At 49.3% G+C, this 24,653-nt stretch overlaps 5 protein-coding genes across 5 annotated transcripts; 1 reads left to right on the top strand and 4 right to left on the bottom strand.

Annotated features, from left to right (window-relative positions):
* Positions 1 to 467: 467 nt before the first annotated feature.
* BDW43DRAFT_276667 (putative C6 transcription factor) lies at positions 468 to 2,998 on the bottom strand. The gene is made up of 4 exons (XM_032041975.1): positions 2,790 to 2,998; positions 2,594 to 2,716; positions 1,811 to 2,534; positions 468 to 1,756 (listed from the first exon to the last, which is right to left on the bottom strand). The coding sequence occupies exons 1-4, from the start codon at positions 2,918 to 2,920 to the stop codon at positions 578 to 580; spliced, it is 2,157 nt and encodes a 718-aa protein (XP_031900028.1). The 5' UTR covers positions 2,921 to 2,998; the 3' UTR covers positions 468 to 577.
* Positions 2,999 to 3,675: 677 nt separating this feature from the next.
* Positions 3,676 to 4,524, top strand: BDW43DRAFT_311264 (uncharacterized protein; the record flags this gene model as incomplete). Its single annotated transcript, XM_032047153.1, has 1 exon — positions 3,676 to 4,524. One exon carries the CDS (start codon positions 3,676 to 3,678, stop codon positions 4,522 to 4,524), a length of 849 nt encoding a protein of 282 aa, XP_031900027.1.
* Positions 4,525 to 5,172: 648 nt separating this feature from the next.
* Positions 5,173 to 7,673, bottom strand: BDW43DRAFT_276664 (cytochrome P450). Its single transcript, XM_032041974.1, has 4 exons — positions 7,211 to 7,673; positions 6,506 to 7,139; positions 6,125 to 6,447; positions 5,173 to 6,058 (listed from the first exon to the last, which is right to left on the bottom strand). The coding sequence occupies exons 1-4, from the start codon at positions 7,427 to 7,429 to the stop codon at positions 5,684 to 5,686; spliced, it is 1,551 nt and encodes a 516-aa protein (XP_031900026.1). The 5' UTR covers positions 7,430 to 7,673; the 3' UTR covers positions 5,173 to 5,683.
* A 705-nt stretch (positions 7,674 to 8,378) lies between these two features.
* On the bottom strand, positions 8,379 to 10,735 carry BDW43DRAFT_276658 (putative MFS multidrug transporter). The gene has a single exon (XM_032041973.1). It carries the CDS (start codon positions 10,223 to 10,225, stop codon positions 8,546 to 8,548), a length of 1,680 nt encoding a protein of 559 aa, XP_031900025.1. The 5' UTR covers positions 10,226 to 10,735; the 3' UTR covers positions 8,379 to 8,545.
* A 6,886-nt stretch (positions 10,736 to 17,621) lies between these two features.
* Positions 17,622 to 24,120, bottom strand: BDW43DRAFT_276652 (MYB DNA-binding domain protein). Its single transcript, XM_032041972.1, has 2 exons — positions 20,117 to 24,120; positions 17,622 to 20,054 (listed from the first exon to the last, which is right to left on the bottom strand). Exons 1-2 carry the CDS (start codon positions 24,068 to 24,070, stop codon positions 17,847 to 17,849), a joined length of 6,162 nt encoding a protein of 2,053 aa, XP_031900024.1. The 5' UTR covers positions 24,071 to 24,120; the 3' UTR covers positions 17,622 to 17,846.
* Positions 24,121 to 24,653: the final 533 nt, after the last annotated feature.

Below are 24,653 nucleotides of genomic sequence, written 5' to 3'. Positions count from 1 at the left end.
TACCGTTCTATCTACTGCGTGGCCCAGTGGCGCTGTGCTATGGCAGACATGCCAACAATTGATAAGGGTGAAGTCGTGTTTGAGATTGTTCCCCAGGAAGGTAATAACTCTAGTACACCAGTTAATTCCAGCTATAGGCCATCATGAAATGTACTGGTTATAGACTTAGAATCCGATGGATGCCCATCTGAAGACACATTGGTTGACATTAAGAAACGCCAACATACTCTGCCTGAGGTAAAGTCGGATGACAGTTCCACCGAGTGTCCCATTCTTTCCGCAAGACACCCATGGCATTAAGATTCGTATTTTTAATCTTCTTTCAGACCTCTGGCAAGGATAGGGAAATTTACTGCCATAACGTTCGACGCGTGGTTGCTAGCTGCCAATTGCGCAGTCAAGTACGAGGTTGGTAGTAGAAGCCTGAAGAAATAGTTAATTATTCAATCGGCGTGGAGAAGACCCTAGTCCACTATTAATTATTTTTAACCCTCTAATTATATTTACCTCATACAGAAATCTATTGTAGAGAATGAGGAAATATCCAGATCCCCATTTATAACTTTTTGGACTGCCATCAGAAGCAGTCTCTCATCACACTGGACAGCTCGCTCCCATAGTCGAACATATACCCATTCCCCATGCGCGCTCCATATTGCCACGGCTCGTCAAAGGTCTGCGCTCCGTTTCCGACTGACATGATCTGCTCTTCGATGTTGCCCACCGCCTCGAACCATTCCATTAGTTCCCGCGTCATTTGGACCCCGTCCGGTGTGGTATGGCTCTGTATACTGGATGCCGGCACTTGCTCCAGGGGTTCGACAGCCGTGCTACCATCTGGTGGCTCGAGAGCACTCTGATCTGTCTCGTCTCCTTGTCGGTGGGTCTGTAATCCCAGTTGTGGACCCAGTTTGCGGAGGCTCTTAATTGACCTCCACAGCCGTCGAGATACGTATGACCGTGGCGAGAAGCCTTTCACTAATTCCACGGCCATGTAGAATTCCTCTTTGCAGTGGCTGCTGAATTGAGCGGGTGTCTGCGCTACGGCGAGAAATAGAACGGCAAGGGCTGACACGAGAAACCAGTTGAACGTGACCTGCTGCAGCCGGTAAATATCCGACGTTGCATTTAGTTTGGTGATGAACTGGATAGTGTCCTTGGCGAGATCAACGACTACCTGCGATTCTGCCGGATAGCGTACGATATGAGCTGCTGAGTGCAGGACTGGCCGATATATCAGCATCCGCAATTGATTAGCGCGAAGATACAGTAAGCAGCGCAGCCGACGGATGCTCCGCGGTTCCTGTTGAGTTTGTTCAAATGGCTGGTCAAGACGCAGAGATTCAGGGATTGCGGCAGCCCACCTCAGGACCTGCCAATCCAGGTAGTTCATTTCATCCTTCTTGATCTCGTTGGTGTTGTTGAAAGCGGATATAAATTTCCAAACTTTAGCCGCAATGCGACTATACCGGATCATTACCCGCAAGTAGGGTGTTTTCTCCTCTGGCTCCGGCAGCCAGGGATCAATATCACTGTCTTCTAAGGCGAATGGCATGCCAGTTCCAAAGCTCCAACGCATGTCCAGAACGTAAATTGACCAGAACAATCGTAAGACGCGCTCTCTTCCTTCAGCTAGAACAGCTGGTTGCTGAAGTGTTTCCCGTCGGTGAAGACCTTTCTCCAGACACATGCGTTCCACGATACCGATTGTCCGCCATGCAAGCGTTTCCTCATCCATCTGAAAGTAAAAGATCGACTACATAATCTGATTAGACTATGCAAGAGGCCAGAATACCGGAATAGAGCTTACCACCAAGGTCAAGAATATAATACCTCTAATGTCAGGAGGCCCCCAAACACAATTATCTGCCACTCCTTGGACATTTTCAAACAGCCTCATAGCCAAGTCGCTGCTTCCACTCGCTTCGAGCGTCAACGCGCATGCAAAGACCAACCGGAGTATATCCACATCATACTTATCCAGCTCCTTCTCACCACCATGAGACTGTACAGAAACGTCTGTCCAGGCCTCCGTTCGTATCTGACTGTAAAGGATATTGACCTGATTCAGAAGCTGCTGCAGATCCAACACAGGATACATAATCCCCATCTCTTCCTCGTACACTCTACACAATCGAAGAGCCTCATCCTTCCCGATAGTCCACAACACATCACCCTGCCGCGGGTTCAACATTCGAGTCAGCGAAGGAGGGGACGGCATAGGCGACGGCTCCTGAGTCACATCCCCATCCCCATCCTCACCACCATCATTCCGCTCCACGATCCCACGACGCTGAAGACTCGATTTCGCAAGACCAAAACTAAACGCCGAAGTGGTGGGACCCTGAAACGTCAACTCTTTAGCCGAGGACACGCGCCGAAACGGCCTCTGCGGGAACACAGCTTGATGACTTTCGTCCGGTCGGGATAGCGTGCTCGGAACGGTAGCACCTTGAGTCAGAGCATGAACTGCCGCCGTTAAAGCCGTGATCTGCTCCTGCATAGCTCTCATTTGCTCGCACAGTTGCTCGAATCCGTTCATTTCCGTCAGTGTGAGTCTTGTCGCCGGCGGCCCATTTAAGGGAAAACTCACTGTTCATTGCCCTGGGTGTCGTGTCGTGGACCTTCCGCATACACGCAGCTAATCCGTTGTCGTCCGCAACGTTGGCATGGTGACTCCCCGTTGCATTTGATTTTGCGCCGCTTGCACTCATTGCTGCCACTCGCCATCTCAGTGAGAGGTTGAAACTAGAGATGTTCAATCTCGGGGAGGAGTGAACGTGACCCACCATGCCTTTGCAATATATTTCCGTCTTTTCCGCGGTGGACGGGGCTCGTGGGAGTCTGTGTCGTTCTCTACGGTATGATTGTCCCCGTGGCCCGCGGTGTGGCTTGCATGATCATCGATCGGGGCAGACATTTGAAGGAGATTAATGCCGACGAGAACGGTGAGGAAAGGGGAGAGATGATCGCTGTTTTTGTTGCTGGGACAAGTCGCTAATGCGGGGGGGTTTCGGCAGCCGAGGTTGCACTATGTCCTGGAAGGGCTTAGACTGGTGACGATCTACGGCATTTGATCCAATTCCACGGTTCGGTTGCGCTAAATCTTAGCTTGTTGAACCGCGGCTCTTCTGCAACCGACCGCCTACCCAGCACGAAGAATTGGCTTCCTGTTCGGGATTAGCAAGGGCGTTTTCACTCTGGTGGCCGCTTTTACCCACTTCAGCATGCCTTGATCTACAAAAACCCGCGCACAAATAAATGACGCTCACTTTCCCTCCCTCTTTCTCTTTCTCTTTCTTTTCTCTTTCTTTTCTCTTTCTTTTCTTCACCTCCTCAAGCGAACCCTTCAGATTGGTCATTTCCCTCTTATCAACTCCGACATGTGACCTCTAAGTAGGCCGCCTTCTGTGTTGGGACCAGCTCCTAATATCACCTTACACATCTGAGGGAGCTGAGGTAATAGGAATCTCTTTCGCTCTTTCAGGACAATGATACTTACCGCGGTCCTGTTGGCCCTTACCATTTCTGCCTACAGGACTCCTGTACACAGCACCTTTATATGGACAAGCAAGCGCAAGCTGCTACCTTAAATGTTACAGTTTAGAATCCCACACCATGGCTACTACGCATACAGATGGCAGCCCCTGAGGCTTCGCTGATGAAGACTTCGTCATGGAGAATTACGAAAGCTGCCCGTCTAGCTTTTGTAATCTACAAAACGAGAATCTTTTCCCGAGATCGAAATTTCCAATATTTCGTGAAAGAGATACCCCTGCCGCGCGCAATGCCTATACACTAATTCAACCGGCGCTTCTCCTTATGTCACGAATCATAATTCAACGCTGGGAATCTTTTGGCATTTTCATTCGGCGCCGACACTCAGGCCTCCCGGATATATGGCTTGGTGCTGATGTGGAAATAGAATTATCAAAGGATGAGACGATTGGATGCATCAAAAACGCCATTCCTGATATCGACTTTGATCCTGGTACGCACCTAAATTCTTCCCCATTTGCAGAGACAACTCTGTGCCCCAAGGCGATGTCAGATCTGATAACCTTGGACTACAATATTATTCGACTCTTGAAGAATTCGACTTCAACCCATAGTCAGAAACTAGCAGGTCTGGTCTTTCTGGCAGTTTTACTGGGCAATGGACTAGCCCATGTATTGGAGTTCCGTAGCATTGGAGCTGGTCAACTACATTCTGTTAACGAGCCATTTAAAACAGCTCCTGGTATAACCTGCCGCGAGGCCGGCACTGCTTGGGAAACTCGTACATTCAGAGGTCGAGTTTATCCAATCTGTCAAGTCGAGAATTCTTTACTGAACATTCGAGGCCTGTGCATTAAATGCAGTGCATGGAATTTTGATATGATGAAAGCGAATGAGAACTGGTTTCGTCAACTTTTCTCAGAGTTATATTGGATTATTGCGCTGCACCCCCTACGGCCTCCAATTGAAAAATATGCACGATATGCTATTCTCGAGGACGAGCTAATTGATGAGCGATGTGACTAATAAAGAGCAAAGTACGTGAAAATATGACGTATGTGTTAGATTTATGAGTCCTAGGAAGAAGCCTAGGCCGATCATACCCGTCAATATCTGTGGAGGTAAAAAAGTGCAAATGGACTTCCGGGAAAGGGCTTCAGATGCACGTATCAACTCCTAATGTATTTTCATTCTAAATTCTTATACAGAATGAGTTCTGGCGTACATTGCTGGCGTTTACGGATGGAGGGGACTAGAAATTAAGAGTAAGTATATGTATACCAGATTTTCATAATAATTAGCGGCGTGGTATTTATTCTCTGTTAAATTCACCCCAGGCCTTGCCGCTCTATACTACACAGGTCTGTTCCAAGAGGTTCAATTTAGCAAGTCTATTTTTACACTACTTGTCATTATTTCGGGATTTTCCCGTCCGAGCGGTCAGCCTAGGTAGAAGACCTGTCAACTAGATAAGGATACATAGGCTAAAGCAAGTGGGAATATCAAAGACAGGCAGGAGATACTATTGAGACAGGAGACTGATTCTTGACCTCCTATACTACTAAAGATTCGCTAATTTATAGCTGAAGGCTTTTTTATGCCTAAGGCTTCAGAATGCCCATTGAGACCCTGACCATTGGGTGGTCTGATAGTCTTTATCGGTGGTCATCGTAGGCCGATTTGTCCATGCACCTGCGTCAGGGTATTATTGTATAGTTGTCAGGCCGAATCACTATTCGATCTGAGACACTCTTATCTCCATCTAATCTGACTGCGAAATATACTTTAAATAGTTATCGTGTGTAGTAGTAAAATTAATTTACTTAATCCTTGACTTTATAACGCTTTCATAAAAGTAATGGGATATGTATAGATCAGTCAACTTTAGTCTATACACACTTTAGAGGCCCTGTTGTAGTCATGTGACGTACAGTATGGAACAGGAAACTGCTCTCGATCACTCACCAGCTTGCTGGTGCTGTGCTATACGGGAGTGACCGGAGCAGCCTGTTGTGCTCCGTGAGCACTCACGTGCTGCCCTCATAAAAGCGGCGGCACCCGTATCGGGTAACCGGGCGGAACTTGTAGAAAAATAGTTTAGTTATACATATTCTAAAGGCATTCAAGTCCCACCGCTGGCGCAATGCACAAACTGAAGTGAAAAGAAATTAATAAAGGCGAAGGGCTAAAGATCCTTAGTCCGCTCATCGCTCTCCGCAATCCATTGCTGTAGCTTCGCAGCATCTCTTGGCTTGAAACCAACCTTAAAAGGCTTTGGCTCTGTGGTCAGAGCTGTTGGAATTGCGTTGCACTCGATCGCGTTCAGGATAGGCCGATCCTCCTGGTTCTGTGCTGGATGCATCGTGAAGGCGATGATCAGTCGGATAAATGCCGTGTACAGCTCACGATTGGCAAGATGGGACCCCGCACACATCCGCGAGCCGGCTCCATATCCGTAGTGTGGGGTACCAGAGCCTTCATTCAGTTCTAGGTACCGTTCGGGAATGAATTTGTCCGCCATCTTGAAGTGGTCCTCGTCGTAATCGGCGGCCCAGGCATTCTGTCAGTCCAGATAAATAAGTACTCACTCCAAAGCAGGCTCAAAGGAGGGAGAAAGAAATCTTACCATGAAAAATGTGGTTCCGGCTGGGATCTTCGCCCCATTGTATTCGATATCCTTGGTGCTCTCTCGTGGCAGACAGATCGGGATGACGGTCCAGAATCGAAGGGTTTCCTTGACCAAAGCGGACACATACGGGACCTTCTCCTCAACGAGACACTTCTCCCATGCATCACCATCTGGGTAGATCTTCATGATCTCATCATAAGCCTTCTGCTGGATACGTTGACCGTCCTCGGAAGCCAGATAGGCGATGCCCATGATCAAGTTACCTGGCACAGTATCCAGGCCCGCAGAAACCATCGTCAAGCAAATCGATTTGACCTCAGCTATCAGTGCGCCTTGTTAGCCGCATGCACGTATTAGCAAAGACTGTAATGCGCTTACCATCATTAAGCTTCGCCTCCGGATCCTTCAGGATATTTCCTGTAATGCAAGGCGTGTCCGTTCCTTTCGCAATTCTATCCTTGAGAATATCCAACAGATACGTCAAATACTTATCTCGCCGAACACGGAATTCCTCAGCCTCACGGTTCATCTTGGGTATGATCCGCAGCAACGGAATATAATCTTGCCAGTTATTGCTCGTACTGCGGAAGTTCGATACTCCGCGCTCAACATCCACAATCTCCCGAAGCAGTCCATCGTCCACATTCCCCGATATGCGAAATCCGTAGTTCAGCGTAAGACTAGTATTGAGCGCAAACCGTTGGAAGTAGGCCGTGGGATTCACATCCACGGTTCCATTGTGACTATCCTTGAAAAGCTCCTTGATACTCGCGGTCGCCTCCAGATCAATAATCGGCATATACGACTGCACGGCGGGACGATTAAGCGCGGTCGCGGCGGCCTTGCGGCGCCTCTTGCAGGACTCATCCCAGGGTGATGTGCCGATGGTAAATCCCTGCGAGCTGGACACAACGCTATGGAAGGTATGGAAAGTCGGGCGGGAAATGAGCGCCGATTGGTCCTTGATCCAGAGTTGTCGTACCGAGTCAAAGCTGTTGGCAAATACCACGCGCTGGAAAACCGGCTATATTAACATTTCCGCCCCCTCCCCTGACGACGGCTACGGAAAGTCAAAGGACTCACCTTGTTTCCCATGCGAACTTGGAACACCGGACCGAACTTTTTTGCCCATTTTCCGGCGACTGTGGCGTGCTGATCACCTAGCTGTAGAAGGTTTCCGAAAAGAGGGACTCCGGGGATCTCTGGGAGGCCTTTTATCTTTGGAACGTCTGTCCGGTTCAAGTAGCGGATGATAAAGTAGGTCACCGCAATAGCGGCGACTGCGATCGTTTGTATCGACATTTGAACGCCAAGGGTATCTTAAAGATGACAAAAAAGAGGGTAGATGACAGTTGTCAAAGACAAAGTCTCATTGCACTTGAAGGGGTACTCAATACTGAGGTTTTATACTAAGCCTTTCCAGTTTTGAGCTTCGACCTCCGCATGGGTTACTGGTACATGACACGGGACATTTCCGACCGTAGTTCAACACGTAGTCTGGCGCAGACCGAGGAACAGAGCCATCCCTTGGTTGGATAACATCCACAGGCGGAAGAGGGGCTTGCATGACTGCATCACCAATCGGGGACGCCACATTGGTTGGTACACCCTTGCCTGAGGGAGCAAGCTTGAAGCAGCTGCACTGCGGTATTTCGGATCTCATTCCGCGCCCGACGGCTAGGCGCGGACCATCTCTCATGCACGGAAAGGTGCGGCCTAAGCTTCCGTTCTCAAACGATAAGTGTTGTAAAATCATCTCTTCTTTGCCGGTGATCTCATTCTTGTTGCAAATGAATAGTTACTGCGGAATAAAAACATATATATAGTACAAAGGAATTTCATGCGGATTTACGAAACACTTGAAGCTACGGAGCTCCAAGCTTTGCCAAGCCGGCCCCAGATTTTCCCAAAATGAAACTACTGTAGCATCTCTAGTAATATTTATCAACTCTGTTTCTCTCAGCTTGCCGCAGGTTTACATGATCCAAGTAGCGTAGTGGCCATTAGATATGTCTTACTGAATCAGTTGCTCTTAGGGGTTCATGTCGGTCTCCCTAGGTGCCTTAGGATATATAGTGTAGTGTGGATATAATACGGGTAAGATTTATAATTAATAAAGCAACTGAATTGAACCGGCTCAGGAGTTCAAAATGAAGCCTGTTTCAATATACAAGAGGCAATCTTTAGTATGTACAATATACTCAGAGAGTATTAAAGGATACTATCATAATAGGGTATCTATAATGTTGTAGTCATCAGTCGTTTGACCGGCCGCTCCGACAAGACCCACTCCACCCTAGAAGTCTTATCTAAACACCGCTAAAAAAATGCTTTAAATAACAATGTAGAATGGGAATCATATCGATACAATAGAGACATAGGGAAAAAAAGATCCATAGTCGAGAAAGCAAACCGGTTTCAGGCGCTGTAAGGCTTCTCATCTGCGCCGAGATGACTGGCCCGGCGGCCTGCGTGCTGTGCGCGGTCTGCCTCCAGGGTCTGGGCAAACTTACTGCTCGCACGAATCTCAGGTCCCTTCCAATAGAAAATATATATAGGAATCGTCACGAGAACTGCGAGACAGGCGAGGACCGTACTGGCATACTGTAGATGGAACTTGCCACCGATGTTCTTGTACATTGGGGTCGCGTACATTGCAGACAGCCCTGCGAGGAGATCACGGGCAAACCCGTTGCCTCCAGTGGCGGATGCGGAGTAGGGCCCATATGCGGCAACCATGTAGTCAATGGTTGCCATGTAGATCCCGTAGTTGGCAATGGCAATCAGGAAAACAAAAACCAAGGGCACAATCCAGTGGGTATACTCCGGACCCATTGATGTCCAGGCAAAGCCGAATAGCCCAATCGTCTCCAACGGTGCAATAAAGAGAAGTAACAAGAGACGGCGCTCAGGTAGTCGAGCTGCATTGCCATGGCTCTGTCTAATCTTACGCTGACGCCAAATGTCGGGGAGGAAGATGCCGTACGCGACAAGATATCCGATGACGATAGAGATAAAGCAGAGTCCGATTTGAAGAGCATTGAATCCCCATTGTTTGAAAACAAGGTTGAAAGATTCGATGCACGTGAAGATGAGGGCATCAGAGAAACCAGACAGCAGAGAGAGGAAGAGCACGATAGGTTCTCTTAAAAACATTTCAAAAGGCCGGGCCCATATACGTAGAATATCCTTGGCGTCAAATCGGGGAGTCTTTAGCTCGTTTGGTCCGTAGGCATTGGGATCTTCACCAGTCTTGCGACGACGTTTTGCCTCTCGGTCGATAAGAATGGTCGATCTAGTCTCGCAAACCAGGAAGAAGTGCATCAATTGAGTAACTCCGCCGAAGATAAGCTGGATCCAAAAGTTCCATTCCCAGTCCAGCCACTGCTGAATCATTCCACCAAATATAGGGCCGATTGTGGTACCACCGACAGAGGACAACACCACATAGGCCACAGCAAAGCCTTGGTCATCTGGCTCCCACATGTCTGCAGTCATGCCTAGGGTGACCGAACCGCCCGCTGAGCTCAGGCCACCGAGAAAGCGACCGACAACAATAGTTCCAAAGTTGGGAGCTAGGGCACAGGGGATCTGCCAAATATTCACCAGAAACAAACTGAGCTGCATGATAGGCCACCTGCCGAGCTCTTCACTCCATGGCGCCCACAACTCACATCCAAAGGCGTAGGCAACCAAGAAGATCATCTGCCCCACTCGAGCAGCTTGCTCACTAACGTGAAAGTGCTCCGAAAGTGGTGTAACGGCATTTGGATACACACTGCTGTTGAAGTTCATGGACATCTGCACCGTGAAGACAACGGTGAGGATAGCCCACTTTTTGTACCAGGGGAAGCAAAATCCCAATTTCTCGTAGCAGTCGTCCTCTGTCAACTCTCGTTTTCCATCTCCGCGGAACTTGCCATGCTCCTCGCTATCATGGTCTGACTGCGAGGCATGTTCAGCATGGAAGGGCGCGGGTTGGCGAGAAGGACTCGTGCTCTTACCCTCCTGATCTAAGCTATCTTTCTTTTCTTCTGAAAGCTTTTCAGGGTTTATGCTTGGATCTGAGGGCTTGTTATAAGGGTCGTTTGACGCCATGACTGAGGAGCAGGCGTCTTCAGATAATAGGTATCTGCCACAATCAAGGTATGTGGGTCTGTGGGGAAGGATATACCCTATAAAGAGATATTCATAAAAGACAATAGATAAGAAGAACCCCAGAAAAGCACCAGTGGGTGAGTGGTGAAAGAATGAGGAATAACTTCAGGAACATGGAAGTTTCCAAACCTTTATATCAAAGGTCAGCAAGTGGTCCCAAATCAGAGGAATGATACGACGCATTAGGAAACGGTTTCTCAACGTCATGGTTCAATGATCCGACGATCTCATCGGTTAGCCCATCGAGCATCTCCACATACCCCCATCGATCGGCTGAATCCCATCTGACAGATAGGCCAGGCCACCCACACCCTTACAATCCATGCATCAGTCAGTGATCAACCCTTCAATGACAGCCTGCGGCTTCTGCATACCACGGTAACTCCATGTGTCCTGTAAGGCTAAAAAAACACCCCCTCCCTTCTTTGTTGAAAACTTACTGGGAAGGGTATGGTATTTGCCACTGGGGACAACATCAAGTCCGGACAACACCGTGGAATACTGATTGGCTTCGGCGCCGACTGGCGGCTGGGCGCTTGTCGGAAACACCTGAACCGGGAATCCGGGCGACTATGGAAGAACGAATTACGACCTCTGGTTGGGTAGGATGCCTGACCGCCCCAGTTTATGACGCAACCACCAGGGCAAAGCCTGTTTGCATGCATGAATTTGATCCCAAATACTAGCTATTAATTGTTCATGAGATTCTCTACCGGGCGTTCCGACATTCTCTGAACGTTCTATGAATGCTTCCATGACATCATCTCTCCCTCCGATGCAACATGTACAATCAATCTACGATCTGTTGTACGAGACCATCGTGCCTTGTGCTATCGATAATGGGGATCTATGTACATATGGATTTTGTATGCTTGCTATACGGCATGATAGTATTTACTCAATGCTAAGATTGCTTTACTCTCTGATCCAAGACGCTAACCCCTTGCTTGACACGGTAGTTTCTCTTGTCCCTTTTCATCTTAATTGCTATTCTATTATATTTTCTAATGCATTAGTCAAATGACCTGTCGGGTCTGAAGGTGGTGTCGGTCCCATGCGACTCACCTTGCATTCTGGGTAAGAGATGGACTCCACTGCTCCATTTGGAGACTCCCGAAACGTGGTTGGTGTTTTTTCCTGGGGGCAGTGCCGAGGATGCCTATGCAACTGGACCCATCGCCGAGCCGAAGTCATTCAAATCGGGCCGGCAAGATAAGTTCCGTGCAACTGTTACTCTGTTTGCGGCAGTCACATGCCCTGGAACCCCCTACCCAACTCTTCATTCTATAGACCATTTAATACTTTTTTAGAAGGGATACTGAATGCCATCTGGTGACCTGGATATCAAACATGAAGCTCCAGGGGGTGGAATGGTTTTCTCACTTCAATGGAATCCAAGGATAGCGTGGAATTGCTGTCCGTATAAGAACACCGACCTATTGGTATTCTGAGTCTCGCTATGGGTACTATCGTGGCGGGATTTTTTTCACTATTATCCATATACTAGGATAGTGTAAAATGAGCTCCCCTACTGTGCAGGTCATATACCAAACTGGGTAAGTCATGATAAGTCGTGATACCTAGTTCCACTAATATCAACCAGTGAAATGAGCCGAGGAGAGATGATGTTCAAATAGAGACACACCAGACCCACACGCCGTGTATCCCCGCCCACCCAACGCCTGGATCATGTTTGCTTGAGTGCTTCGTGAAAATAGGTGTGATTATCATCATATGGTAGCTAGCATATCGAAATACGCGAGTATGCTTATGTAGCAGTGCATTCTCAAGTGTCACGGATGTTGGTTGAAAGCAAAAGGCTCCACGATGATGAGGGTGCTACATCCTCCCGAGCAGCTCCATCGCCTTGAATGCGTGGGGAAACCAGTTCACGATTGTTGCCTGATACCATTCCGTCCATTAATTTTCCTTGTTTTACTCCTGACTTACTCCGAATCGGATTTACAAACTTAGGGAAAGCATTATTGGATCGTAAATCACTCAACTAGTTATTTCGCTCTTCTAACCTAGTCAAATCCAGGATTATTGACATTTGAACTAGCTATCTGAGAGCAGATATACTTGAATCAACCAGGAAAGGTTTCCGTTGATCCAATAATAAGCCTATCTTCACTCGTGGCTGCCTACTATTAGTACGTTCCTCAATGAGCCACTGATTGTCTGACACTCGAAAAGGAGAATACCATGCGTAATTGTAAAGCAATGGAATGTTATGGAAACACCTTTGCTTCGATACTTCTACGGTACTGCTTTGATGTGACTTTCTGTGCTTCGGAAGCGAGGCGCTTCAAGTTGGAATGTTACATTTACGGGCTCACCGGATGTCCGAGGTAACCCCCTCATGGCCACTTATCTTGTCGGCTCTCCAACACCATAGATGCTCGATATAATCAATATTCCATGTTGCGTACCAAGTCTTTGGCTGGCTAGATTCGTACTTTTTGCATTTTATCGGAGTATAGAAGCCCGGTATGCCCACTGTCCATCTATCCTTCTGTAAGGACTATTTCCATATTTGGTCATTCGTTCTGCCAAGCCACAGTCAATTGACACAGTCAACTCAAGGGAGGAGAAAAAGGTAATCAATTTCATCTTCTACTCTGCAATATCACCTACCGATGCTGCTGTGGTACGTGACATTTCTCTGCCAACATGCGGTACTTCTTCAGCTCCTTTGACTTTTACACTGGTCAACTCTAGAACAGACCCCCTGCATACCTTTCTTTTTCGTGTTACAAAATTTAGCTTTAGATACAACAATCCACGCTTGGTCTCCTTTGAAGTCTAGCCAAATGCCGGCTATCCTACATAATCAGTACCACTATACAGGACGACGATTTCGGCCTATACCGGTGCTTCTGAGATGCATCCCTGGTCGAGGGTGGATTTTGTTGAGGCAGAGAATCAGACGGATTTGGAAACCCGGCCTGAGACAATTGACCGGTGATTCAACATTCTAATGAAACATTTGGATGTCGCGGTCATAAATCAACGCGAATTATTTCTATGCTCCGCGGGATGAAAACTTTAAAGCTTATAGCATGCCGTGCGTAACCCATTTTCATTGGGCTCTTATTTATTAGCATCGTTCCTGTCTTAGCTTTTCCATCGGTATATAGAACCTCCTCGCTTCATAGATTGTTGATGCTACCCAGCGTGCAGGGGTCGGTAATTCCTAATATCCTATCGATGAAAATTTTTTGTATTTCTCACAAACCCCACTCCCAAGCATTGTAATACTCCCTAAGGTAAAACCTATAGAACTTCTACTCGTTGTTGCCATCCAATCTTTCTCGAAAACTGACCTACTGTAGGGAACTGCACTTCGCGTATGGACTTTAGCCCCTTGCAAACTCACCCTGTTGCCGATCTGCTTAATAGTTGCTTATTCATATTGTCATAGTTCCTTTCTTCAAACATGCTATGTTATGAAAGAACGTTAGATACGGCTTCTGCTATGATATCGAAGTGTTGTGTCGTCAACTCTTATGCATTCTTTTCAAACATGTGCAATTGATGCCTAATCGACTGTAAAGTTTATACCAACAATAGGCACTTTCGAAGGCAGGTGGCAGAAGCTTGAGAGGACTAAGTTTCTATATAATGGCTCAGCTGAATCCAAGGGTACTTGCTTGCAAATATCCTCACTTTATAACTTCGACGCTTTCTTAGTCACAGATCTGGTTATCCGCTAAAGTCATAAATCTTTACCAGTAGCTATTAGACACCTATTCGCCAGGCAATAGTTCATGTCGACTGTATGGTTCATTTCAGCAGAGCTATACAAGTCTGGGTTAACCAGCCCTAGTTACCCTAAACAGCCTTACTGCGATAATATAGATATCAGAATTTTCTAGCCAGTGTGTACATACCAGTACATCAGCAACTCAATTCACTCAAAAGGGTACATCAACCCTCCCTTGCTTATGCTATTTAGTGATCTGCCAGTCCACATATCTACTTCCAATAACTCAACTTACAACTCCAATATATTAAGTACGAGTGACAAATAACAACTGGCTCGGGAGACCATGCGACCACAAAATCGGGTATGTTCTCTGCGTTGTTTGATGGCTAGTGGCTGGCTGAAGAACATGCAATAAGCCAATTAACTAGTAGACACATCGTGCATCACTAATTCCCTGCACGGACACCCGATAAATACGAGATCCCACGAGATCCCCATATTCTCGCAATATTGATCGACAATGCTCACTCATATTTACTACCACGGAAGTGCCTATTTAGGTTATTCTTAATCCCGCAGTAATTAATCCCTCGCGTATATATGTACCTCTACGTACCGGAATTTCTAGGGCAACCTCCCTGTGCACTGGAGCTGCTGCGGACGGACGCATTCGTCATGGAAAGTATCGCACGATCAACGGGCGAGCGCGGACTCCCCGGTAGATCCTGGCTTATTCTACAGAAGAAATACCTCCTGAGGAAACCCTTAAGCATCCTGATTGAAGCAGTGGCGTTTAAGACGGGAACGCTACGATAGCCTGAAAAATTCAGGACATATAGGACATATAAACAGGTCGCTAACCCCGACTGTTGCCTAATATAGGTCTGTTTGTTTTAGCACCGACTTCAGGTTCAGCCTCGTCTATGGGATTGAGCCAATTAGTAGTGCCACGGACCTAACCCCTCTCCCTTAGTAGTCGATGCTATGAAAAATGGACTGAGGTTTGAATTATTAAAGAGAAGAAAGCTGAAATCCATATCCTCAACGATAAAATCATAAATCCGAGCAGATTGAAAGACTGTTCGGACTGTTCGGTTTGTCATGTCTTTCAGCCAGAGCTTGAAGAATATATTGGACGCTCCTCAGACGGTATTGTATGGAGTGATAGATATGATATGTGTAATACTACCGATGTGGCGGGTGAGTATAAGCCTTATCTTATTGTAGGGATCGACGAGTTTCGCAACCAAGCATCTAAGGGCTGCAATTAGTGCACGCTGCTATATCAAGGTTATCTTCAGTACCTGGAATCGGAGCCCGAATTGTTTGTGCATGAAGACTTGCTGTATATCAGCGTAGAATCTGCTCCGGACAGGCGACAGACTGTTCCTTAACCGAAGTAGATAGACAGGAACCTCTAGGTGTGTGAGAAGTACTTTGGTTATACCAGATACTCGCTTTTTGATGGTAAGATGGTGCCAGTTGCTGATCTGTAATGTGCTATTCCTGATTATTCTAGACCAGCTAAAGCCCTGGAAAGTGATGGGGAAAACTTCATCTCCTAGGTATGCTCTCACAGACGACCATCGAGACTGTTACCTCTCCTGGGTGTAGGACTGCCTTGAGAACCGCCCCAGATGCCAGAGATAGTCCGCCATGCCTACATGGCTGATTAGCTTTGGAGATAGTGATAAAGGAGCTATATGCCTCCGGGAAGACATATCAGACAAGTCCGTATATTGCCCTAAGTCACAGCTGACAGTTCTTGGAAGCCAGAAAGTGCATAACGTTGGAGAACTATGAGTGTCGAAAGCGGTTGCTATCGCGGCAGGGGCTTTCTCAGACATTTCATGATACAGTCAAGGTTACCCGATGGCTCGGGCTGCGGTATCTATGGATCGACACCTTCTGTATCATCCAACATGATCCTGATGATTGGGCAGAGCAAGCATTCCGTATGGGTGATATAATGGTAGGGACGTACATCACCATTGCTGTCCTCTGTGATCTACTAGAGGTGGCTCGCCAACCGATGGCTGCTTTCTCGAGAAAGGCAGTCCATGGAGCGGCCCTACCCGATGGTAAAGGGAACGCAGTTTGTAGTACTTATCGAGTACTATGAGGTGGGTGATCATACTTTGAATTACAGCCCAACTTTGATGAGCAGGGGATGGTGTGTGCAAGAGCGCTTTCTCTCGCCCCGCATCCTCCATTTTCAGCCACGGGAGGTTATCTTTGAATACTTCACCCACAATGTACCTTTTATTACATTTGACTATAATACAAGTACGGAAACAAGGAGTTCACCCCCTTTACCTCAGTTGCATACCCAACCCACAGAACCTACACCTAACCCACAACACAGATCAGCTTAGTGTTAAATCTCAAGTATTCAGATGACTGACCACAGCGCTAAGTACATACTCTTCTATCGAGAAAATCCGGTCTTATACATACATACATAAGCTACCGAGCAAGTATACTTCGCATTTCAACCCATCGTTACTCGTCCAGATTCAGATCCGACTTGAGTCGCCAACACACATAAACAAGATATATATATATACCTATCGCTCACAATAAACCCATCACACCAAAAAAATACACTCCAACAAACCACTCAATAAGCCCTAGTCCCCATACAAACCACCCACTAACTCTCATTCCCCAACAGACTCCAAGCTCTGTCTCCTCCCTGCAACAGAACCCTTCCATCCCTTAACCAAATCCGTCCTCTTATACGCCCGCCTCAAGAAACTATCATCGAGAACCCGTCTCGACGGACCAAATCCCCTACTCCCCACCACTCCCCCCCCGGGGAACAACATATACAGCCTCGTACCCATACCCATACTGGTACCCATAACTAGGACGATAGTCATGACTATCCCGCCCAGAAACAGATGCCAGGATCCCCGGGATATAAGTATATGTTACCCGGGACCGGAGAGCGGATAATAAGATGGCGTGTTCCAGACGGCGTTGGTGAAGTTTTGCAGTTTCGAGGGTTGTTTTATGGAGCTCCGGTGATGGGTTTGGCTCAAGGGTTGTTGTTGGTGGTGGCTGGTTTGCTTGGTTCCGTGAGGGTGTACTTTGCAGTGTTGGGAGTGTCTGGGGGTAGTAAGATTGTTGGATGTATGGATTCATTTTCGTAGGTTGTAGAGAAGTCGGTATCTATAATACTACTAATAACCGGGAGATGGTGTATAGAGTAGCATTTATTGATCAGTCATCGAGGCTGTATAAGACAGGTGTGTGTGTGTTGCTACACGGTTATGTATATATAATTTACTACCCTGCCGAACAGGTTACATTTTCTACGCCAGTTCTCATAAGCCAGGAAGCAATCTAGGTGTCTATCTGTGTGAGAATGGCATAAGTGTAGATGAATGCCTCATGGGCTGCGTCAGTGCTATCGTTTTCAATTGATTAGACTGAGTTAGGGCTGTTTCGGTTTGTTTCAGGTTGGCACTTCTACCCCCACTTTTGATCTGCTTATCAGCTAGATTACGCTGACTTGCGATAGGGAGTCGAGGGAGGGGTCAAGTGAGGGGTTCAAGAGATTGCGGAGTGTTGGCTGGCTGGTTATGTGCTTGGTGGCTCAGTAGGCCTTAGGATTTATAATACTTGAGTTCTTTCATCGATTGAATCGTCTACTATACATACATGAATCATAGACATGCCTCCCTCCCGCACGGCAAGAACAAGAAAAAATTAATGAGAGTAATAGGAGAAGCAAGAGAAGCTTTGAGGTAGAGTACATCGACAATATCCCCTCTCGCGCCGGCCAGATGGTAAATACATACGGCAAATAAAGAAAAATGCAATGAGAAATTAGGGTTCGTTACAGCTCTATCGAGGCGGGTGTTGCTGTTGTGGTGTCAAGTGTCCTGTGAGCGGCCCAGCATTTGACCCTTGACTGTAGACTCGATGGTGGCCTGATACCCCGTGAGGGCCAGGGATGATCTCACCCAAGTTCCCAGATACGGGGGCTCGTGCTTGGAGGGGATGGACAGCACCAACCGTCTGAGGCCCACCAGGAGCGTAGCTCAGTCCGCCTGCTGAATTTTGCTGGAGAATCGCCGGAGGTGTATAAGAACGGCCCATGGACATCGCCTGATGCGGTGGCCCAGGTAGACCTGCTGTTCGCGAAACTTGGGCTTGCGGAGGCGGTGTACTATGCCCGTACTGTGCCCCCGCAAGACTGAGCGCAGATCTATGCGAAGGTTGTTGATGTGCTCCACTAACCATCGTCTGCACATGCTGCTGGTACGTCTGATGGTTGCCAGGAAGTTGTTGTGCGGAGACATGCGTCGGTGTTGGTGTTGCCGATGCTGGGGAAGCATATGCTGCTGTTGTCGGAGGGCGCGACGTTATCCCAAGCAAATTGGCAGGCGACTGAATTGGGGTGGGAGGGCCTTGGCGGGTGCTATAGGCGATAGTGTTGGTACGAGACGTGGGCGATCCAATTGTCTGGCGGAATACTTGATTCTGTGCGCCAAGGTCACGCGAGCCAAGAGGTGCAGGCTGCGCATGTGTCACTGGCGACGGTGCATAGACAGTTGTGTGATACGAAGCGCGCTGAGAAGGAGCTGGTGAGGGCGTTGGTGCAGGTGACGGAGCAGTAAGGTTCGGCAAAGAGTGTCCAGATAATGACTGGCCCGAAGTATATGGCGAAAATGGAGGTTGTGGTGCGAGTGACCCACTTGTGCGGCTGCTTGGCTGCTGAGGCGGAGGCGGTTGCGGTTGTGGTTGCTGGTGTTGACCTCGAGGATCGAAACGCGCCATCCAGTCGTTATTTGCGGGAGTACCTGCACTTCCTGGAACGGGTGCATAAGACTGATGATAGTCGGTATAACCTCGGGATGGCGGTAAGTATTGGTTTTGCTGAACATAAACAGGGGTCTTCTGTGCCACCATCGCCGGATGTACCTCCTCTTGTCGGGGCGCGCCCGCAGTATGGGAGTATGAATGTGCGCCGGTGTAGACCGGTCGCGACGGAGACGCCACGGTTCCTGCGGGATTTGAAGAGGTTTGATCACTTGCGAACCGTTTACGTGGCTGAGGCTCCTCGGGCTCATCATTCAGAATGTTTAAGATGTTGGACCGCTTAGCTGGCACTTGTCGAGGAGCCTCAGGCTCCGATGCGTTTACCACAGGTTGAGGGACTTCCTTAGGCGGCGACAAAACTGGCGGGGGTTGAGACATGCCCATTTGCTGGCCAGGTAGAGGATAAAATGGTCGCTGACTCATGTTATCGTGGCGAATCGGAGAGATATCTGGCTCTTGCTTCTGCAGTGATTGTGCTGGTGAGCCGGGGGGTTTTGTTAGACTATGCTGGCGGGAATGGGATGTTGCGGGGATAAGCGAAGGTTGAGGCTGAGGCTGCATGTAGGACTGCTGCGTCGGCGGCAGTGTGCCCTGTGTTTGGAGAAGAGGCGATCCGTGCACATCAACACCCGATGTCCGATATCCTTGGGAATGGAGCGGCTCCATACGCGCCATCTCAGGCGCAGGAACAGGCGTTTGACGAGCGGAAATCGGAGCTTCCTGGGAGCGAATAGTCGTATGAGATAGCATAGTAGTGGGAATCTCGCGTCTTTCTTCAGCGAAATATCCGAGGCGTGGACCTTGAGCTCGCGGAGGCAAGCTTGCTTGATGGGCGCGAGACCGTGAAAAGTCCTCGCTAAAGACAGGCCCAGTGGCCATAGGGGCGCTGGCTTGCGCGAGTGGTGGGTACCGTGGAGCATTACGCTCCTTCTCTGGTGGAGGCCGAGCATGGAGAGGTACGGTCTGCGGGGATGGCGCCATATGCTTGCTCTTCGACACAAGCCGATTTTCATCCGATTCAGGCGTTGTAGTTTCTATTTGAGGGGCAAGAGGACGAGGCATAATGATGGATGAAGGAGTTGCTTCGTAGCGCCGTCTCGACGCAATATTAGGAGCGGCGGGCAAAGGACCTGTACGTTCTCCTCGGGCTTTTTTGTTCTCCGCATCGGCAACGATGTCTTCAAAGTCTTTTTGGCCAGAGTCAATGCGTCGCTGGAAGTAATTTTTGACCTACATGGTATTAGTTATACTCCGCCAGGATAGTGCAGATGGCCGAAGAACATTGGGCATACCATCACAGTTGTCTTCGTCTTCATGAAATTCGAGATACCCTCGAAATCGCGGCCGAAATGCGCCAGTAATTGAGGGAAGTCGCGCTGTTCGGGAACAGACCAGTAACTAGTAGGTTGCAGCGATCCGTAACCTACCTCTGGTTGCCTAGTATTAGCTGGTGTCTCTTGTTCTGCCGACTCAAAGACCAAAACTCCTTCTTTCTGACGGCCGCGTCCAGACCTCGCTCGTGGGGGCATCTCTGCTGCCAACTTCTCGGAAGGTTCGCTGGCCCGTACGATCGCCGCCTCGCTCGCACCATCCATAGACGGTTCGGGCACCTCCACCTTTGGAGTAGTTCCAACAGAAGGTGCGATTGGTGTTACTGTTGAGATGTGAATTGACTGCTCTGGCTGGACGGTTTGTGGTAATTGCTGTGGTTGTGGTTGTGGTTGTGGCTGTGGCTGTGGCTGTGGCGGCTGCTGCTGTTGCTGTTGTTGCTGCTGCTGCTGAGCTGCTTTGCCCCGACGGCCTCCTCGTGAGCCTGCACCGGTACGGCCCCCTCTTCGGCCAGCAGGCTTCTCTGGTTGGTCGCCATCCTTGGCTCCTCGACGGCCATTACTAGTATGCTCCGTATCAGCAGAGGAGTCGCCGAAGGTAGGTGCAGCAGCGCGCCGTGGCCGACCAGTGTCTGTGACTGGGGCAGGTTCCTCTTCGCCTTCGTAGTCCGGCTTGACAACCCCCAAATCAGCCATGAGCGCATTGGACTTTGGTCGGGCAGATCTTCTGGCACGGCCACGTCGGCTCCAACGCTTGTTAAGCTTAGCCTTGTACTTGATTTCTTCTTTCGTAAGATAATAATGGACGATGCATTGTCGGAAATCACGACCAGGTAGAGATTCGGCAATCTTTCCCCACTTCTTCGGATGAGCCATGAACGCATCGGTGAAGATCTCGTGCTCAGCAGGAGTAAAGTCGTTAGGCGGCGGAAGGAAACCAAAAACATCCATTGCCTTATCGGGGTCGATGATGTTATTTGTGTCCTTATAAACACGCGCCTTCGCTTCATCGAGCTCGAGCATGTCTGGAATAACCGCCTCTCGGGCAAGATCTGGTTGCGCAGTAGCTTTATTGCCACGTCGCCTTTCAAGTTCCTCCTGGGCAGAAATCTCTGATGCTCGGAGGGCATTCTGAAAATCAAGCTCACTGTTGCCCTTGTATCTCCTCCCTTCGGCAGTCGTAGGTGTTGGTGTTGCAGTAACTGGGGGAGATGCCGGACCCGGTGTCAGCGAAGTCTTTTCTTTTGAACGGTCCAGATCATGCACTCGAAATCGCCATTCCTTGTACAGTTCCACGTAATCATGCTGCAAGGCAGCATTCTTCCTGGCGATTTCTTTCCGGCGTTTCATCAACTCTCCACGGAATACTTCTTTGAGTGATTGGTGGGCTGCTGCGTTTTCTTGGTAGACTTCAAGGTCGGAGAGAGGAGTCGGAGGGCCGGAATTTAGGAAAGGTAGGCTCTCGATAGTGACGGAATTAGCTGTAGGGAGTGAATCCAGGATTAACTTAGTTGGTGGTTCCTGTTCTTCGGCATCTTTGTCCAGCTTAACCTCTAGAGGGGTAACTATTTGGTCTAGGTCTTTGGTATCCATTTTGTCCCCTGGCACTGGCGGAGTAGATATCTTCTCTGACACCGCATCATTAGCAACCATTCCTAGCAATTGAATCCGCATGAGCAGTGCGACAATGTACGGGTCTTCTAATGGCGGAGGGGGCAGTTCCGCACGCAACACTCGCATATCCTTCTCAAACGTTCGTTTCCGCTCTTCTAAGTACTCCTGCGTAAAAACAACATTTTCATCCTCATCTTCGTCGCTAATCCGACTAAAGTCTGGAATGAGAACATCTCTTTTATCTCCAACTGGTTGGTCTTTAGGTCCGACATCTTCCGCAGGGGGTAAGCTGGGGCTAGGACCACGGGTACTGGAGGACTTGGGGCGTTCTGGAGATGCAGGCGAGACCTCTCGCTTTGATCTTTGTGTGTCTTTCCCCGGGATGATTTCGCCAGCTTCGGGGCCCGATGCATTGTCGTCAATCGACAATCGCTGTTCCCGTTTCGGTTCCTCACTAACAGATAACACCCGCTCTTTTCCATCGATAGATTCACGTGAGGGAAGAGCTGGATTAGGCACCGGAGGAGGACCTCTGTAGCCAGGACGAACCCATTGCTTATTGCTTTTAGGTGGCCCACGGGACACCGATGGCCGTTGTTGGAGAGCACGCGGGCCCGTAGGGATACTGGACGAGGGCATAAGTGGGGAGGTGTGTGGACCGGGTGACGATCCGCGGTTGGCTGAAGATGGTCCCCTCGCTGAAAGTTCTGGGGAGCTGACAATAGGCCCGGACTTGTTGGCCAAAGGCGTCTCTACATGGGGTAGTGTAGGCTCTTTGCTCGTCATTGCTGCTGGAGCAGTGGGTGGGGAAAGGTCCGGTTGCCTCTGTGCCCCAGCAGGTACCATTGGGTGAGGTTTAGAGAGCCGCGAGGCCGATTCATGTTTCCCCAAGGCTTCCAAAACTTCATCACGTCTGACCCGTTGCTCCAGGGGCTGCTGGGGAGAACTTCGGGAAGCTTTAGGCCCCGTTGGAGGCTGTATAGGTCCACGTGGCACAGGTTCGTAGTGTTCTTTCTCTGCCTTCGGGGCGGACGGGGGTGCAACACCTGCATCCAACGGCCGTTTCTCTGCAGACAAGTCAGGGATAGGCGCAGTAACAGAGCCAAAGGCTGGCACCTGCGGAGCTGCAGGAGGCGGTGATCGTTTGATAGGAGTGTGGAAATCTTTAGGAGGCTCCGGGCGTGCCACAGCAGGTTCAGATCGTTCAGAGTCACGACGAGGTTCAGCTATGGACGGTTTGCGGGTCTGTTCAATAATCGGTTGGTCGGGAATTCTATCGGTTGTTGAAGGGGCAGTATGCAACGTTGGTGGTGGAACAGGCGGTGCTGCTGAAATACTGGGAATCCGATTTTCATTTCGGCTCGGAGGCCGATCTCTCTTCCAAAGATCGGTAGGTCGCTCTCGATCGTCGCGTTCCATACGTCGGTCCAGCTCATCGCGACGGTCAAATCTTTCACGGCGATCTAATTCTCGGTCTCTTTCACGGTCGCGGCGATCAATCTCACGGTCGCGGTCCATTATACGCTCTCTATCACGATCACGCTCTCGGTCGCGGTCACGATCCCTATCTCTATCGCGGTCGCGATCCCTATCCCGGTCCATAATACGGTCCCTTTCCCGATCACGATCCCATCTGCCATCTCGTGAACGGCTTCGGCGTCGAAATGAGTCGCGATCATCCAGATAAGGAATACGGCCCCGGCCACGTCCAACATCCCAATCACCACGTCCACGACCACGTATAGACCCGCCGCGAGGATGATGGCCGGGCCCGGAAGAAGGAATGTCCGCAGTGGTAGATGACACTGAAATGAGGCTGTCTCTGGAGCCGCGTCGCATACGAACCAGGTCTGGATCTCTCCCAAGAGGTTCCCGCATATCACGGAAGTCGCGAGGAGGCGGCGGGGACCGGGAGCGACCGCGACCAAAGCCAATGCGTGAATCTCTGGGGTCGAAGTCCCGGTCGCGCCGACCCCAATCGCGGTCCAGATCACGGCGGAAAGGAGGTGGTCCATCACGAACATCCCGAAAGTCGCGGTCACGATCTCTGTCCCTATCTCGCAGATCCCGGTCCCGATCTCGAAAATCTCCACGGCCCGGATATCCTCTACCTCGGCCACCAAAGGGGGCTCCCCGGGGGGGGTCAATTAAGGCCTTCGGGCCCCGGGGTGGCTCTCGACCCAGCGGGGGTAAATTCGCATCATCAGAACCTCGAGGACCTGCAGGAGGTCGACGGTCGCCGAAGCGCTGGGGAGATCTGTCACGGGAATTAAACCCAGATAATGGGGGGTATCGTGAGGACATTATCAGGTCATGCTAGAGACTGTAGTATTGAACAACCCGGCAGACAGCCTGCAACAGGTTAGTTAATTAGAAATACTGAAAAGAATCAAAATTCAAAAATAAAAATAAAAAAAAAATGCAGTAATGATCCAAAGGTCGAGACTGAAGGGCCAAGGGAAGGCAGAGCGCGAGGCAACGAATGTTGAAGAGCACGTGATCTTTAAAAGCGTGGATGCACGGGCCAGAGTCAAGGTATTATCTAATAGATCTAACCAAATCGGGTCAAGACCCAGCAGCCGAGGAACTCGAGATTTGATTGATGATTGACGGGTTCTTGTTTAGCGGCAGCCACTTGGCATGGCTTGTTTCAGATGTGACGGAGAGGGAGTGAGGGCGCGTGGATCAGCAGACAAAGAGGGGAATTTGGGTAAAGAGTCTTCCTGCGAATAATCCAAATCTCGCTTGGACACTGGAAGAAGATGGATTGGATGCTTTGCGCTTAGGACTGCAGTCGACCACTGAATCATCACCGCCGCGTGGGCGTTTTTCGGTGCATATATGATGATCTCAGTCCCGAAATTCAAGAACGCAAAAAAAAAAAAAA

The sequence above is a fragment of the Aspergillus alliaceus genome (genome assembly GCF_009176365.1).
Source record: "Aspergillus alliaceus strain CBS 536.65 unplaced genomic scaffold BDW43scaffold_23, whole genome shotgun sequence".
In the NCBI taxonomy this organism is placed as follows: domain Eukaryota; kingdom Fungi; phylum Ascomycota; class Eurotiomycetes; order Eurotiales; family Aspergillaceae; genus Aspergillus; species Aspergillus alliaceus.
The sequence above is the reverse complement of the archived record's forward strand: the minus strand, read 5'-3'. Positions and strand labels throughout refer to the sequence as shown.